At 33.9% G+C, this 15,954-nt stretch overlaps 1 protein-coding gene across 1 annotated transcript in view; it reads right to left on the bottom strand.

Moving 5' to 3' along the window:
- Positions 1 to 15,954, bottom strand: part of STXBP3 (syntaxin binding protein 3) — a 54,709-nt gene that overhangs the window by 10,804 nt on the left and 27,951 nt on the right. The window contains exons 9-17 of the mRNA XM_082614340.1: positions 14,633 to 14,757; positions 11,984 to 12,079; positions 11,570 to 11,627; positions 6,269 to 6,334; positions 5,106 to 5,186; positions 4,083 to 4,221; positions 3,687 to 3,793; positions 2,795 to 2,887; positions 111 to 196 (exon numbers count right to left, since the gene is read on the bottom strand). Coding sequence (XP_082470466.1) covers positions 111 to 196; positions 2,795 to 2,887; positions 3,687 to 3,793; positions 4,083 to 4,221; positions 5,106 to 5,186; positions 6,269 to 6,334; positions 11,570 to 11,627; positions 11,984 to 12,079; positions 14,633 to 14,757 — 851 coding nt within the window. The remainder of the gene's footprint in view (positions 1 to 110; positions 197 to 2,794; positions 2,888 to 3,686; positions 3,794 to 4,082; positions 4,222 to 5,105; positions 5,187 to 6,268; positions 6,335 to 11,569; positions 11,628 to 11,983; positions 12,080 to 14,632; positions 14,758 to 15,954) is intronic.

Raw genomic sequence — 15,954 nt, 5'->3', positions numbered from 1 at the left:
CTATATGCTTCAAGAAGAGTTACCAATATAGGAATACCTGTGTACCTTTTCAGTTATTAGTCTGTAATTTCATAGTGAAAATTTCACTGGCTTTCATTTATAGGTTTTACCTTACAGCTCCTGAGCCATTCCATACTGCTGGACACTGGGAACAATATGGCCACTCTTTTGAATCTAATCTATTATCGATGGCATCCTAGGAAGGAAAAGAATTAAGACCATCAAGAAAATATTGTAAATTCCAGGATTTTGTTTGTTTTACATAAAACTCAAAACTTATGTTTACAATTAAGGAACATAAGGATATATATATTTAATAAAATAAGGTTAGCCCTTTTTTTGAAACTCACAAATCTTAAATTGCAACAAAAATTAATGAAATCATTTACTTATTAAACTAATATTTATTGCATGCCTGTATTTCTTCATCTGGAGGGTTCCCACTTTGGTGTGAGAATTCCAGGTACCTTATAAGGATCTTTATCTTTAGAGTGCTAGGGGTTCCTTTTTTTAAAAAATAAATTTATTTATTTTATTATTTATTTATTTAGGCTGTGTTGGGTCTTTTGTTGCTGCACACGGGCTTTCTCTAGTTGCGGTGAGCGGGGGCTACTCTTCGTTGCAGTGCATGGGCTTCTCATTGCGATGGCTTCTCTTATTGCGGAGCACGGGCTCTAGGCACATGGGCTTCAGTAGTTGTGGCACACAGGCTCTAGAGCACAGGCTCAGTAGTTGTGGCATACGGGCTTAGGTGCTCCACAGCATGTGGGATCTTCCCAGACCAGGGCTCGAACCTGTGTCCCATGCATTGGCAGGCGGATTCTTAACCACTGCGCCACCAGGGAAGCCCAGTGCTAGGGGTTTCTAATACCATCTTAATCCTGACACACCTCTTAGGCTACTGGAGTCCAGGCCTTGCCCTTCATAGCGGTGGCTCTAAAATAGAATGTGCATAGCAGTGGCTCTAAAACAGAATGTGGCCTAGGTGTATTCAAGATAAGCCAATGGGATGAGCGAGGCTTTCCTTTTCATTTCATTTTAAAATTTTCCTTCTTTTTAGGGTTAATATTTTATTATATATTTATGTGTAATTGTATATACTGTACACATAGTATTTTATCAATACAGAATTTATATAGTTTATAAATAAATAATCATATACTCTAGCTCCTGATCACATCTATTATGATTAAGTGTGCATGATCAAGAAAGTTTAGAGACCACTGCATTAGAGCATGGTTGTACCAATGGTATCAATAAGTAGGAATGGACACAAGGAATGGGCACAAGGTACTCAGTAGTCCTAGAGTATTTCAATAAGACTGCAAGATGTGAAGAAACCAAGTTTCAGGAGAAACCCTGAAGGCTGTAGACTGCCACTGAGGTAAAAGTGGATTTTCTGAATTTAATATGCAAATCCTTGTTAAAGGGTTTGAGAAGGTCAATTCTTATTTTTAAAATACTAGCAAAGAAAAACTACTTAGTTCTATATCCTTGTTATGGATCAGGAAAAAAAAAACTTCTGCTGCAGAAAAAAAAGTCTAAACTCTTTAAACTTTTCATCTATATTAAGCATGTGTGAATGACATAGAATTAGTCAAGTAAAACAGAAAAATCATAGGAATAAATTGTACACAATTAGTTTCCATAGGAAAGTAGAAATTAAAGTTTAATAAGTTAAAGGCAAATTGGAATAAATAGAACTATCTGATTATGACTGAAGAATCAATGTCATGACTTTATTGAGCTCATAATGTGATTTTTATTGGTTCATTTTCTAATTTCCTATAATTGAATATTATTTTCTAAAAGTAAACAGTACTAAAGGCATCAGCCATCTGTTGACTATAAAAGCAAACTATAGTGAGGTTTACATTTTTTTTAACATCTTTACTGGAGTATAATTGCTTTACAATGGTGTGTTAGTTTCTGCTTTATAATAAAGTGAATCAGCTATACATATACATATATCCCCATATCTCCTCTCTCTTGCGTTTCCCTCCCACCCTCCCTATCCCACCCCTCCAGGTGGTCACAAAGCACCGAGCTGATCTTTCTGTGCTATGAAGCTGCTTCCCACTAGCTACCTATTTTATATCTGGTAGTATATATAAGTCCATGCCACTCTCTCACTTCGTCCCAGTTTACCCTTCCCCCTCCCCGTGTCCTCAAGTCCATTCTCTGTATCTGTGTCTTTATTCCTGTCCTGCCCCAGGTTCTTCAGAACCATCTTTTTTTAAGATTCCATATATATGTGTTAGCATACGGTATTTTTCTCTTTCTGACTTACTTCACTCTGTATGACAGTCTCTAGGTCCATCCACCTCACTACGAATAACTCAATTTTGTTTCTTTTTATGGCTGAGTAATATTCCATTGGAGGTTTACATTTTAATCACAAATACATTTCCAAGAATACTGGAGTCTAACACTTTCTAATAGTGGTCATAAACAAATGTTATTTTGTTGAACTTTCATTCAACTAAATTATTTATATTTCTGCTACATATAGTTATTTCAAACAGAGTTTTTTTCATAAAGCATATGTGCGCTTTTTTTTAAAATTTATTTTGAGTCAGTCAGTGGTATGAATTTGCAGTCTTTAAGGAGAGAATCTTCAAGAGTTTCCTCTCCTCCTTTAACACCAGATACAGCCTTCTTTTGTGAACTCTCTCAGTACTGCAGATAATTCTTGATCCATAGATATGCTTAGACTGACAGATAAATATACAAAGAGTAAAAAATATTGTACAGAAGGGCACTCAGGGTATAAATAAAATTTAATTAATTTTACCTCCAAAATATCTTTGATAAAAGGTGTCCATCGAGAGAGCTGAAACGTTTCTTCTGCAGACCGATCCTTTCTTAACGGTTTGCCTTGTTGAGACTAATATAATTAGAGGAAAAAATTAAAAATCAGTAATTTTATTTAGTGATATTCTCTTAAGTTTTCTAACAAGATTTTTTTTTTGTTTTTTTTTGTTTTTTTTTTTTTTGTTTTTTTTTTTTTTGCGGTACACGGGCCTCTCACTGTTGTGGCCTCTCCCGTTGCGGAGCACAGCGTCCGGACGCGCAGGCTCAGCGGCCATGGCTCACGGGCTCAGCCGCTCCGCGGCATGTGGGATCTTCCCGGACCGGGGCACGAACCCATGTCCCCTGAATCGGCAGGCGGACTCTCAACCACTGAGCCACCAGGGAAGCCCCAAGATGTTTAATTTACAGCAAACACTATGTTGCAGTTGACTTAAAACTAAGAGTGGAAAAGCCTACTCAAAAAATCTGAATAGGTGTGGTCACATAACTTCACAGTATTTTGTGCATTAATGATAAAATTTATGATAGTATCAGAAAATATGTTTACTCCAAAGTGCTTATATAAAACTCGATGGGAAAGAGTGAGATTCTATACAGAGTTCTTCAAATTCTGCTATAAATGAATCATAAAAAGAAAAGCATAAATAGCAAATTACAACAAAAACTGTAAGATATAAATTCACTAGAAAAATGTACTTGTCCAAATTACTCATATATGGGAAAAAAATTGAAATTTTTAATATTTTACTTACCAAATCAACAGAGTAAAATAAGAAGACTGTCCACATGGATTCCCACATGAGAAAACATATTTAATGCAAATGACCACACATGCGTATGTATAAGTATATACAGAATATAAAATTTCTTACGGGAGGGACTATGGGAACACCAAGGTAACTCCAGTTACGAATCATGTCACTCTCATTTTCTATCTTTACATTCTGGATCAGCCTGTCCAAGTTTTCTTCCGTAGTTCCTTAGGTAAGTCAAATATGAGTGCACAGTCAAATAATTGCTACCATAGTCATTTCCAGGTTTTAGGTACCCAAGAATAAAGCTTTTTTAAAAATAGCAAACATTTAAATTATATACCCTTCAGTATGCTCCCAATTTCACATTTTTCCTTTTATTTATCTTAACCAACTTTAGCCACTACTTTTTAATTTTCTAAGATTTTCTTATGATCAATAGTAAACCACTTATTGTAAAATGATTTTAGAGCTGGGTATTTTAATATATTCAAGAAAATAAACAGTCTGCATTACCATTAATACTGAATATATAAAGTAGGATTGCTCTTATTTTATCATAATTATCATGATTTTTGTTGAGTAGAACTGGAAGGAGTACTCGCATAGCATCTTTGACTTTCTGTCCTTCTGCATCAGTTCCAAGTGCCAGGTCCTTAATGAAAATGAAATATAGTCAGTGATGATCCAAATTAATTTTTCAGTTAAAAAAACCTATTACTAAAACTTGCCAAATTTTAATGGAACACTGATGCCTTTTCACAGGAAAATGTGAGTATCACTTGTAAACTAATACTGTACAAAATGTAAAAAGTCAAAAATAATTCAGAGAAGAAAATCATTAATCTGAACCTTTGCTAATATGGTAGACATGAGCTGCATGTGGCTACTGAGCACTTGAAATGTGTCTAGTCTGAATTAAGATGTGCTCTAAGTTAAAAAACCAGATTCTGAGGACTTGTTTGTGAAAAAATGAATATAAAATATTTCAGTAATTGTTTTATATTGATTACATGTCAAAATAATATTTTGGATGTACTGGGTTAAATCAAATATATTAAAGTTAACCACACTCATTTCTTTTTACCTTTTTGATGTGACTACTAGAATATTTAAAATTATACATGACTTGCATTCTATTTCTATTAGACAGCACTGATCTAAATAGTTTTGGCATTATAGAGGAGGCTTTAATTAAATGTGCCTACACAGTACTCTGCAGGATGCTGCCTTAAATGCTGCACCCACTGAAAAAGGCCTGCCAACAGTGCTACCCTGAATTAATGCTCCAAACACTTAAATCATCCCATTCAACCAAAAATGCATAATCACAGATTAGGAGGGACTGCTTACTATGATACTGTATAGCTACTTGTTAGCGTTGGTAAGGAATGACATATTAAACCAAGTGGGTGAGTCTCCTTCTAAAAGAGGTTCTGTGATTTAGTGCACTGTATTGAACAAAAAGTTAGGTTTTACCTTACAAAGTTAATTCTGGAAATCTATCCTGAACATAGGTATTTCTGACTCTGCACATACCTGTTCAGTTTTGCAGAGCTTTTCTATATTAGGCTTGAACTTATTCATGCAATCTTCTGCTAAGTTAAGATGAACAACTTGCTGAAAAACAGAAGAAATCAATCACTTAAAGCATTTTCATTTCTTTCTGTGTAACTGATAATATTAAACTTTTGAGATGGGCCTGAAGGAAAGCATGGGCTTAGGTGGGAAGGAGGTACCATGTAAATCAAGGGAAACATCTTGAGAAAGGAAAAAAGTGAAAATTACCATGATCTACAGGGGATAATCAACGGACCACAAAAAACAGAATGAAAGGGTTGAATCTGTGTTGGGCTTAGGAGTAGTGAAAAATAAGGTGAGAAAAAAACAGTGAAGTCCTTAAAGTCAAGCAGAAAAAGTTTGAATTTATGTTATTGATTCTCGATTAGGGAGCAATATGATAAAAAATATGTAAATATTATTCTGATAATTACTTGTAAGAAGGACTGGAACAGCAAAAAAACAAAACTTTACCTGCCCACACAGCTTTGATTGCTCTTAAATCTACTCATATATAACTATTAATTCAGACATCCCTGGTGGCGTAGTGGTTAAGAATCTGCCTGCCAATGCAGGGGGACACGGGTTTGAGCCCTGGTCCAGGAAGATCTCATATGCCGCGGAGCAACTAAGCCTGTGCGCCACAACTACTGAAGCCAGCATGCCTAGAGCCCATGCTCCGCAACAAGAGAAGCCACCACAGTGAGAAGTTCGCACACCGCAATGAAGAGTAGCCCCTGCTCACCACAACTAGAGAAAGCCAGCATGCAGCAATGAAGACCCAACGCAACCAAAAATAAATAAATAAATAAAAATTTAAAAATAACTATTAATTCAACGAACCAAGTATAACAATAACCACTTGTCAATCCAATGTTGAATTTTCTTATTAAGTTGATAAATATTAAGCTTCTTCTGTTTGGCTATTCAAGGTAAAGATATAAAAAAATTTAAGCTGGATGTGAATAAATCAACTCTATTGGGGAGCTTAGATATTTGGGGTATTTCTCAGACCTAAAGTAAGGTTTTAGAGGACAACTAACACGAAGTATTCCACGACACCCACTGCTAAACCTGACTACAGAACTGGATGGACTAATAAACTAAAAATGATAACGTATCTTATATACAATACTGCTTACCTTAGTAATCTGTTTACGGAAATGGGGCATCTTTTTCATCAACTGGGCAAGAGCACTAAGTGATGTCTAGGAAAAATAAAACATTTTTAAAAACAAACTTATGATTCAGTTATTTTTATATAACAACTTTAAAATCCAGTAGTTTTAAATATTTATTAATTTACTAAATATTTGGCAATTTAAAAAAGAAAACAAATTCAAGAGGTTTCCAGCTGCAGCCATGATAAAGTAACTGATACAAAAATTATTCTCCCTCCATAAACAAAAACAAAATTGGACAAAATAAAAAAGACAACAGCTTTCAGGCAAGGGATTTTTCAAAAATAGCTCAAAGCTAGGTTACTTGAGCAAAGGAAAGCATAGAAGGTGATTCCCGCATTCATCCTGGCTCTTCCCTGAAACATTTTCCAAAACACAGTGAAAGGAAGTAGAGTTTAAGTAGAAAGCAAGTCTCTCTGGGCAGAGGAAAAAGAGATCAGAGTTTGGGGCTACTGAGGTAGGGTTTGGGGTCCAGGGTTAATAGAGAAAAGAGCCAGTCACAACAGAACTCAGAGATGTGTAGAAGGGTTGCCTTAGCGTCCCTGGCCAAATACTAAGCTGCACATGTATAGGGCATAACTCTTAAAGGCCTAGCAGAGAACAACTGCAGAGATTTCAGAGGGGTCTTAATGCAAGACAATATTGGCACTCTCTGATCCAGACAAAGTAGACAGTTCTAAGTGAACATCCCAGACATTTAGTCCTGGAAGGACTATAGCTTCAGACTAAATGCAAAAGTGAAATACACTCAACATAACAAAAGCCTGACATGAAGTCTCAACAGAATCAAGGTTATTCACTAACAAATTAACTGCCTGCCAGAACAGAACTCAATACTCTTAGTAGAGAGAACATCATCAAGAGCCTTTGCAACATAGCATCCACAATGTCTAACATACAGTAATATATTACTGGACATGTAAAACAGGAAAAAGTGATCAATACTCAAGTGATGAAATGGTCAATAAAAGCAGACCCAAGATAATCCAGACGCTGGAGTTAGCAGACAAGGACTTTAAAATAGCATACTTATGTGAAAGAAAACAGGCAAAAAGATGAACTAAATGGATGAAAAGATGGAGTATTTCAATAGAGGATTATAGACTTTATTTTTAAAAATTCAATGGATGTCCTAGAATTAAATGCAACTTTGAAATTAAAAACACAACGAATGACTCATACATTGTTGGTGAGACTGTAAAATGGTACAGCAAATTAGGAAAACAGTTTGCAAGTTTCATAGAAAATTAAATATACATTTACCATATGACCCAGCAATCCTACTCTTATTTATCCAACTGAATGAAAACATCTGTTCACACAAAACCTGAATGTTCACAGTGGCTTTATTTGTAATTGTCAACAACTTGGAAAAAACCTAAATGTTCTGCAACTTGTGAACAGATAAAACGTAGTATACCCATACAATGGAATACTACTCAGCAGTAAAAAGTGTTGAAGCTCCTGTTACATGTCACGTGGATGAATGTCAAGTGCATTATATTAAATGAAAAAGCCATATTGTATTATTCTATTTAGCTGTCATTCTGGAAAAGGCAAAACTATAGAAACAGAAAATAGATCAGTGGTTCTGAGGGGATCAGAGTTGTGTGGAGAGGTTGCCTGCAAAGTGGCACAAGGGAATTGGGGGGGGGAGGTGTTGATGGAATTGTTCTATATCTTGGTTGTGGTTATGTAAGAGTATACATTTGTCAAAACTCATAGAATTTTATATTATAAATAAAGGGGGAACTTTACTTTCTAATGCAGTTTAAGAAACAATATGTTGAATGGGTTTAACTGCAGAGTGGATACAACAGACAAAAGTAGGGGACTCAAAGTCAGGTTAATAGAAAATATTTAATTAAAGCACAGAGGAGGAAAAAAGTGGGAAAATAAGGAACAGAATAGAAGAGATGTAGAATACGGTCCAAAAATCTAAAACACAAGTGAATGGAATCCTAGAAGGAGAGGAAAGACAGACTAGGACAAAATCAAGATGTGAGGAAATAAGGGCCAAGAATTTTACAAATACGAAGAAAGTTACCAACCCAGTGATTCAAGAAGCTCAATAAACCCAAGAGGATAAATACTAACAATAACACATCATAGTAAGGCATATTATGGTCACATTGCTAAAACTAAAAGATAAAGACAAAAATCTTTAAAAAGACACTTTATCTTCAGGAAATTAACAGTAACACGACAGCTGACTTCTTTAACAGAAATGATGGTAGCCAAAAGGTGACATATTGAAATCTTTAAATTGCTGAAAGGAAAAGAAGAACTGCCAACCTTGAATTCTAAATACAGCAAGTGTCTCTGTAAAACCTGTAAAACACAGATATCCTTAGATAAAAACAAAAGTTGAGAGAAATCATCCAGCCCAGATGGAAACACTAAAGAGCAATAAGGAATAAATAACAACAGATTTCAAATTTATGTGGACAATATAAAAGTCTATTGAGAATTTAAAACAAAAATAACATCCTGACCTTATAACACATGTTAAAGTAAAATATATGACAACAATAGCACAAAAGAGGAAGGGAGGTAAATGGAGTTAAACTATTATAAGGTTCTTGAATTCTTTAGGACATGGCAAAAGTATACTTTAAGTATACTTTCGTGATAATATAAGGATACATTTGGTTGTACCCAACATGATGACTACAAGAAGGATACCAAAAGGTAAAACAAAAGTTTATTTTGGAGACAAAATGGAATAGTTTAAAGAAAAAAAAAAAGGCCGATATATAAAGAAGGCAGAAAAGGAAAAGGATAAAATAAATAGAAAGCAAATAAGATGGTAACGAATTCAACTACATCAATAATTACATGAAATACAGATGGACTTAAACATTCTAATTAAAAGATAAGGATCATCAGATTGAATAAACAAACAAACCTCAACTATCAATACAAACTCTTTTTAAGAAGCACACTTTAAACATAAAGGCACAAATTGGTGAAAATAAAGGATGAGAAAAGATATACCGTGTAAACACTAGCCAAAATAAAGCAGGTATGACTATATTAAAATCAGACAAAGTAGAGTTTAAGTCAAGAAATACTGCAAATGAAAAACAAAATGACGTTTTGTATTGATAAAAGATAAATTCAACAGAAAGATAACTCTCTTAAATTTATAAAGACTATAATTAACATGGCTTCATCAGTTGATATAGCTTTGAAAGTTGACAAGATTCTAAAAAAAACCAGACTAATTCACAGCCATAAGTGATACCATTCTCAGTAACTGATATAAAAAGCAGATAAAAAATGAGTAAAGAAATAGAATATTTGAATAACATGATGAACCAACTTGATTTAATTGACACACATAGAATTTGTATTCTTTTCAAGTACACATTGGGTACTTAACCACAATAGATCGTATGATAGGTCACAAGTCAAGTCTGAACAAATTTCAAAGGACTGAAATTATACACAGCACATTCTCTGACCACTATATAGTTAAATTACAATTCAATAACAGAAAGACAAGTAGAAAATTCCCAAACTCTTTGAAATTAAAAAACATATTCCTATGTAACACATAAGTCAAAGAAGAAATCACAATGAGAGTTAGAAAATATTTTGAGCTGAATCGAACTAAAAATAGGTTATTCCAAAACTTGGGGAATGCAGCTACAACAATGTTAAGAAGGAAATAAATAAATATATATAGTAAGAGAAAAAAGGTTGAAAATCAGTGCTGTAAACATCCAACTCAAGAACTTAGAAAAAGAAAAACAAGTCAAAGAAAGCTGAAGGTAGGAAATAAAAATGAGTAGAAATCAATTCAACATAAAACTAACATACAGTAGAGAAATCAGCAAAGCCAAAAGTTGGTTCTTTGAAATACTAATTATATATATAGGGGATATTAATAGTATGTAGGCTAAAACACAAATTAACAATATTAGGATTAAATAAATAGAACACAGCTACAGGTTCTACAGACACTGAAAAGATAATAAGAGGATATTTGAAAATGAAGATGTAATAGACAAATCCCTTAAAAATGAACATCCCAAAACTGATATAAAAAAATTAAAAATCTGAATAGTTCTGTAACTATTAAAGGATTTGTAAGTAAAGACTTCCCCATAAAAACGGAAAACTCCATGCCCAGACTGCTTCAGTTGTGAAGTCTTCCAAGCAATGATGAGACAAGTAATAACAATCTTACACAAACACTTCCAGAGAATGAGAGGGAAAACATTACAACTCATTTAAAGACCAATATAATTTTGCTGCCAAAACCTGACAAGATTATCTCTCTCTCTCTCACACACACACACACAAACACACACACAAGAATTATTACAGGGAAATACTATTGTTCATAAACCTAGAAGTAAACATTCTAAGCAAAATATTAGCAAATAGAATCCAGTGATATAGGCAAAGGATAAAGTATCATGACTAAGTGGAGCTGATTCCAAGAATGCATGGTTGGTTTAATGTTAGAGAATCAATGAATGTAACTTATCACATTAACAGAATAAAAGAGGGAAAAAAATTTCAATAGGTGCTGGTAAAGCATTTGATGAAATCCAACACCTACTGCTGATTTAAAAAACAAAACCAAAAAAACCTGTTGGCAAATATGGAATAGAAGGGAACTTCTTAATCTGACAAAGGATGTATCTAAAATAATCTAAAACTACCATAATACTCGATGAAATATCAAACACGTTTCCCCTTAGGTTGGGAATGAGACAAGGATATCCTGTCACCAGTTCTATTCTACATTATACAGCTAGGAGATATTAACTACTAAGAAAACTAGTTTAAAAGGTATACAGATTCTAAAGGATCAGGCTAAATTTTCTTTATTCACAGATACTATTGTGCAACTTTCTGAAATGATAGAAATGTCCTGTATCTTGATTGAGGTGGTAGTTCCACAGGTATGTTGTGTGTATGAATACATATATATGTGTGTAAAAAGTTATTCAGTATACTTAAGATTTGTGCACTTTACTTAGGTAAACTATACCTCAATATAAAAAACTTAACAAGAATGCATTAATGCAATTGGCTAAATGGCCTTTTAAAAATAAATTTTAATGGAGCAAGACAGAGAAAATGTTGCTAACTGTTGAGGCTAAGTAATGGGTACATGAAAGTTTATTTTCTCTACTTTTGTGTATGTTAGAAATTTCCCAAAATGGAAAGTTAAATAGATAAAAAAATTTACAGACTTTAAAATTCACCTTCATCATTATCTTGAAAGTTAAATAACACTCTTACCTTTCCTTCCGTTGCTTTCTTTGTTGATGAAATTTCTTTCATAAGCTTGGGAATTTCCCTGTCAAATTGTAAGAGAATTCTTTAAATTTCTAAGGTGTAATTCTTTACAAAAAAAAAAATATATATATATTTTTTGCAGTACGCGGGCCTCTCACTGCTGTGGCCTCTCCCGTTGTGGAGCACAGGCTCCGGATGCACAGGCTCAGCGGCCATGGCTCATGGGCCCAGCCACTCCACGGCAGGTGGGATCTTCCCGGACCGGGGCACGAACCCGTGTCCCCTGCATCGGCAGGCGGACTCTCAACCACTGCGCCACCAGGGAAGCCCACAAAAATATTTTAAGATTACAAAATGTACTATCATGTATTTAGTATTTTAAAAATGTGGAATAAAAATTAAAATGAGTTCACATACTCTAATACAACTGCAATATGCCGATGTCGAATTCTGACCCAGAGGTCATCATCTTCTTCAAGGATTGCCTCCTTTTCTTTCCCATCTGTTTTATATCTACAAGTAGAGAGTAGTATGAACTTTTGGATTATTTTCCCACCCAAAAAGTGAAAGAAACATTTTTATAAACAATAATTTTAAGATACAGCTCAAGAAACTGAAGAGTACATCCACTATTTTGGGGGATAATGACTACATACTCAAAACTAAGGCATATTGCTATCCATACAATAAAAATCAAAGTGCTATGTCTACCAAGACCTTTTTACTTTCAACGTTAGGTTTAGCTGTATTATAGAGTTTTATCTCGGCAAAGTGGTATCTTAGAAACAAAAATTCAACGTTCCACAGTCAACTTTAAGAACAAGAGTGAATACACTAACAATTTGTATTCTAGTTGCTCAAAATACTACTTTGACGTACTAATAACCATCAACTCAACTATCAAACATCCATTAAGAAAAGAAATGTCACCCCCTAATGTAGCCTATTAAGTACTGCAGGTGTTTCAGAGTTGGTACAAAATTCACAAACATATATCATCTGTTTCTATATTCTTCCCTAACCCTATAACCACATCTCCTTTAAAGAATGGGAAAGGAAATGAGAGAAAAACTAGTGTAGCCATTAAAAACCTTGATTGCTTTAATGAGTTCTACTGAACTGAGAGGCAATTCAAGAGGTTCATGAAATTACTCAAAATGGGCTTCCTGACTGCTTCCCCAAATGTAATTCCTCGCTTCTCTTTTTATGCAAATAGCCAGCCTCCTTCCATTTGTGGAGCTGGAAAATTCCATCATCCTTGGGACTGTCAATGTCCTGAGCCAAGATCAGAATGGACAGCACTGAGCTTTCCTAGCACTGGATAGCAGACAATAAATGGAGATTTCTGCTGTATAAATATAATCATTTCTACAATCCCCCAAATTTCAGGCCCCATCTATAAAACCATCTACCTATTTGGTCTTAATTACAGACACCCAAAGGCAGAATGACTGTGCTTAATTACCAGACTGCACTAAGGACAGAGGGCTTTTTGTCATTTAAAATGCCACTTTGTACTTCTTTAACCTTTGATTTATAAACAAAGATTAAGGTAGCAGGCCTGACAATACTAAAAAGATGAAGACAATCCTAAGAGTACATTTAAAGAGGTCACCAAGATGAAGAACACAGTCTGGATACTTAGAAGTTTCTGCTCTGCATTATTTCCATTAAAAATTGGGACGGAGCACAACCCACAGGGAGTTTGTGCTTCCACCTAATCTTATCCCTGGACTTTTTCGATTCATTCAAAAAGTCTTGACTTCTTTGTTTTTGTTTTTAAATAAGTCTCTCCATTACTCTTAAAAAATTAAACCTTGCTTTGCTTGCCAGAAAACCTAGGGAGATAAATTTTTTTAAAAAGTACTAGGTTAGAAATGTCTGAAACTTATGTCAGTAGTCTGGAACCAAATTCTTAAGTGTCCATCAGTTTAAGTCATTTCTAAATCTCTTGAGCAACGTAGGTTTAGAGACCTAAAGGATAAGAGAGGTAAACAACATGCTTTCTGAAAATTCTGAATAAACTGCTTAAAACTACTTTTATATTAGAATAACTACTTTTATATTGGAAAAACTACTTTTATATTAGAAAAATGTTGATCTACATCATCTAACATTAATACAAATAAAGAAAAACTCAGAAGCCAGGATTTGACCAGAATGCAAATAAAAATACAATAGAAAATACAAAATTAGTTTAACAATATTTGGTTTAAGAAAAAATATTAAGTATTATAATTAGCACAAGTTTTTGGATCTTTTTAATCTATTAAAATTACTAAATTAATTTAAACATAAAATTTCAGAAAACTAATTTTCTTTTTCATTACTATGCTCAAAGCAGTAAATCTTAGCTGAAAAAGGCCAATTTGGATTTAGAAATTGTGATATCAAATAACATGTTTTATATATATATATGTATATATATATATGTATGCGTGTGTATATATATACACACACTCATAAATGATACACAAAGGTACAATAAAATGGTTCCTTAACAGAAAAGTGATTTCATTTTTCATTTAGCTACTTGATATTACTTTTAAAGTTAATATGCTTATATCAGAGTTAAATCAATAATAGGTACCAAATTGGTAAACTTTTATCTATTCTCAATAACCATCCTAATGAGGTTCCTAGTCTTCTAATCTTTTTAAATACACTATGTTGACAAGACACACATACAGATAACTTTTGGATGTGTGATTCAGAATAATCACAGCCTAACCAATTTGAATATGGTTTCCACTTCAATAAATATAGTAGTGAGCCTGGTATTTACTGAAAAGTACAAATTCCAGCTGTTTAAAATCTATTCTTGTTGTAGACACAGTTAAGGAAGCAAATACACCGAAAGAGCATCAAAGCAGTTAAATTACCCATTAACTAACAAGGTCAAGATATTTTTAATAGATTATGATTACAGGGGTAAGAGAAGGATAAAGTCTCTGAATGAAAAAGGTTACAGGGGCTTTAGATTTCTGGTGCCTGCACTAATCATTAAATGCTAATGTCCTATCCTGTTTGTATATGTCCTATATATTCCCTTCAAGTTATACTTGCTTGTATGTATCATTCTCAATCGGCAGTAGATCATATGCCATTGCCTGAAAGGTCAGTTCATGCAGGACAGTGGACACAGGATCAAAGCCACGATCAATTATTATGAGCTGGGAATGAGTTTTACCCTGGAATAACAAAATAAAATTATCTTAAGAAACTTCAATTTCTTTGTGTGAAACATTTTTAGTATCTTAGAAAACAAAAGCAGACTTTTCCTAAGTTCTGCCCCATCCCTAAGAATGTGAAGTTATATTAAAACAGAAAAATCTGAGTGGTATAACAGGAAAAAAATAAGACTACAAAACCAAAAGCTTTCATAATTAGAGTAAGAGGCTATACTCAATAATACAATATTGTGAAAATTCCTTTAAAAAAAGTAACATTTGGCCTGCACTAAATCTATTTCCTTAGGAATTCATCTCCATAAACACTAAAACTGATATAAATTATGAATAGTAGTTATTACTTGAGCTCTTTATGCTACACACTGTGCTAAGCAAGAAATATCCATATTATTTAATTCTTATAGCAACCCTGTGAGACAGGGATTATTAACTCCATTTGGCAATGGGGGCATTAAGGCTTAAAATTAAGTAACTTGCCCAAATCACATAGCTAGCTAGTATGTGGTAGAATGGAGATTCAAACCCAGGTCAGCTTCACTCCATGGCCTGTACTCTTAACCATTACGCATTTTAAAAGATTACATTGATGCCAGCTAAGATGGTAAATTACAATGAAAGCTTTGCTATCATTAACTCACAAACAGCACTAATCATTAAACAGTGAATAACAGTGCTGGGAAAAATCATTGTTAATATCAGTATCTTCCATACTTCATTTTAAAAAGTAATAAATTCTCTGGATTATTATTTGGAGCAGTAAGAGATAACTACAACTCAGACAAACATTTCTTATTTATTTACTTCCAGCAGACAAAGGTAAACTACATAGAATAGATCTTTAAAATTTTTTTTAGTTAACCATTCACTCATTTAAATAAACCTTGAGATAGTATGGTATAGTGATTAAGAGCACAGCCTCTGGAATCAGGTAGATCTGGGTTTGAATCCAGCCTTGACCACTTTCTCTCTTTCATTTTTTTTTTTTTTAAATTTTTTGGCCACGCCACGCAGCTTATGGGATTTTAGTTCCCTGACCAGGGATCGAACGTAGGCCCTCAGCAGTGACAGCATGGAGACCTAACCACTGAACCGCCAGGGAATTCCCAGCCTTGACCACTTTCTTGCTGTACAACTTTGGACAAATTGCTTAACTTGTTAATATCTCAGTATTCTTATTAAAAAACAAACAAAAAATAT

The sequence above is a fragment of the Mesoplodon mirus genome, assembly GCF_964341445.2.
Source record: "Mesoplodon mirus genome assembly, chromosome: 3".
NCBI lineage: Eukaryota > Metazoa > Chordata > Mammalia > Artiodactyla > Ziphiidae > Mesoplodon > Mesoplodon mirus.
The sequence above is the reverse complement of the archived record's forward strand: the minus strand, read 5'-3'. Positions and strand labels throughout refer to the sequence as shown.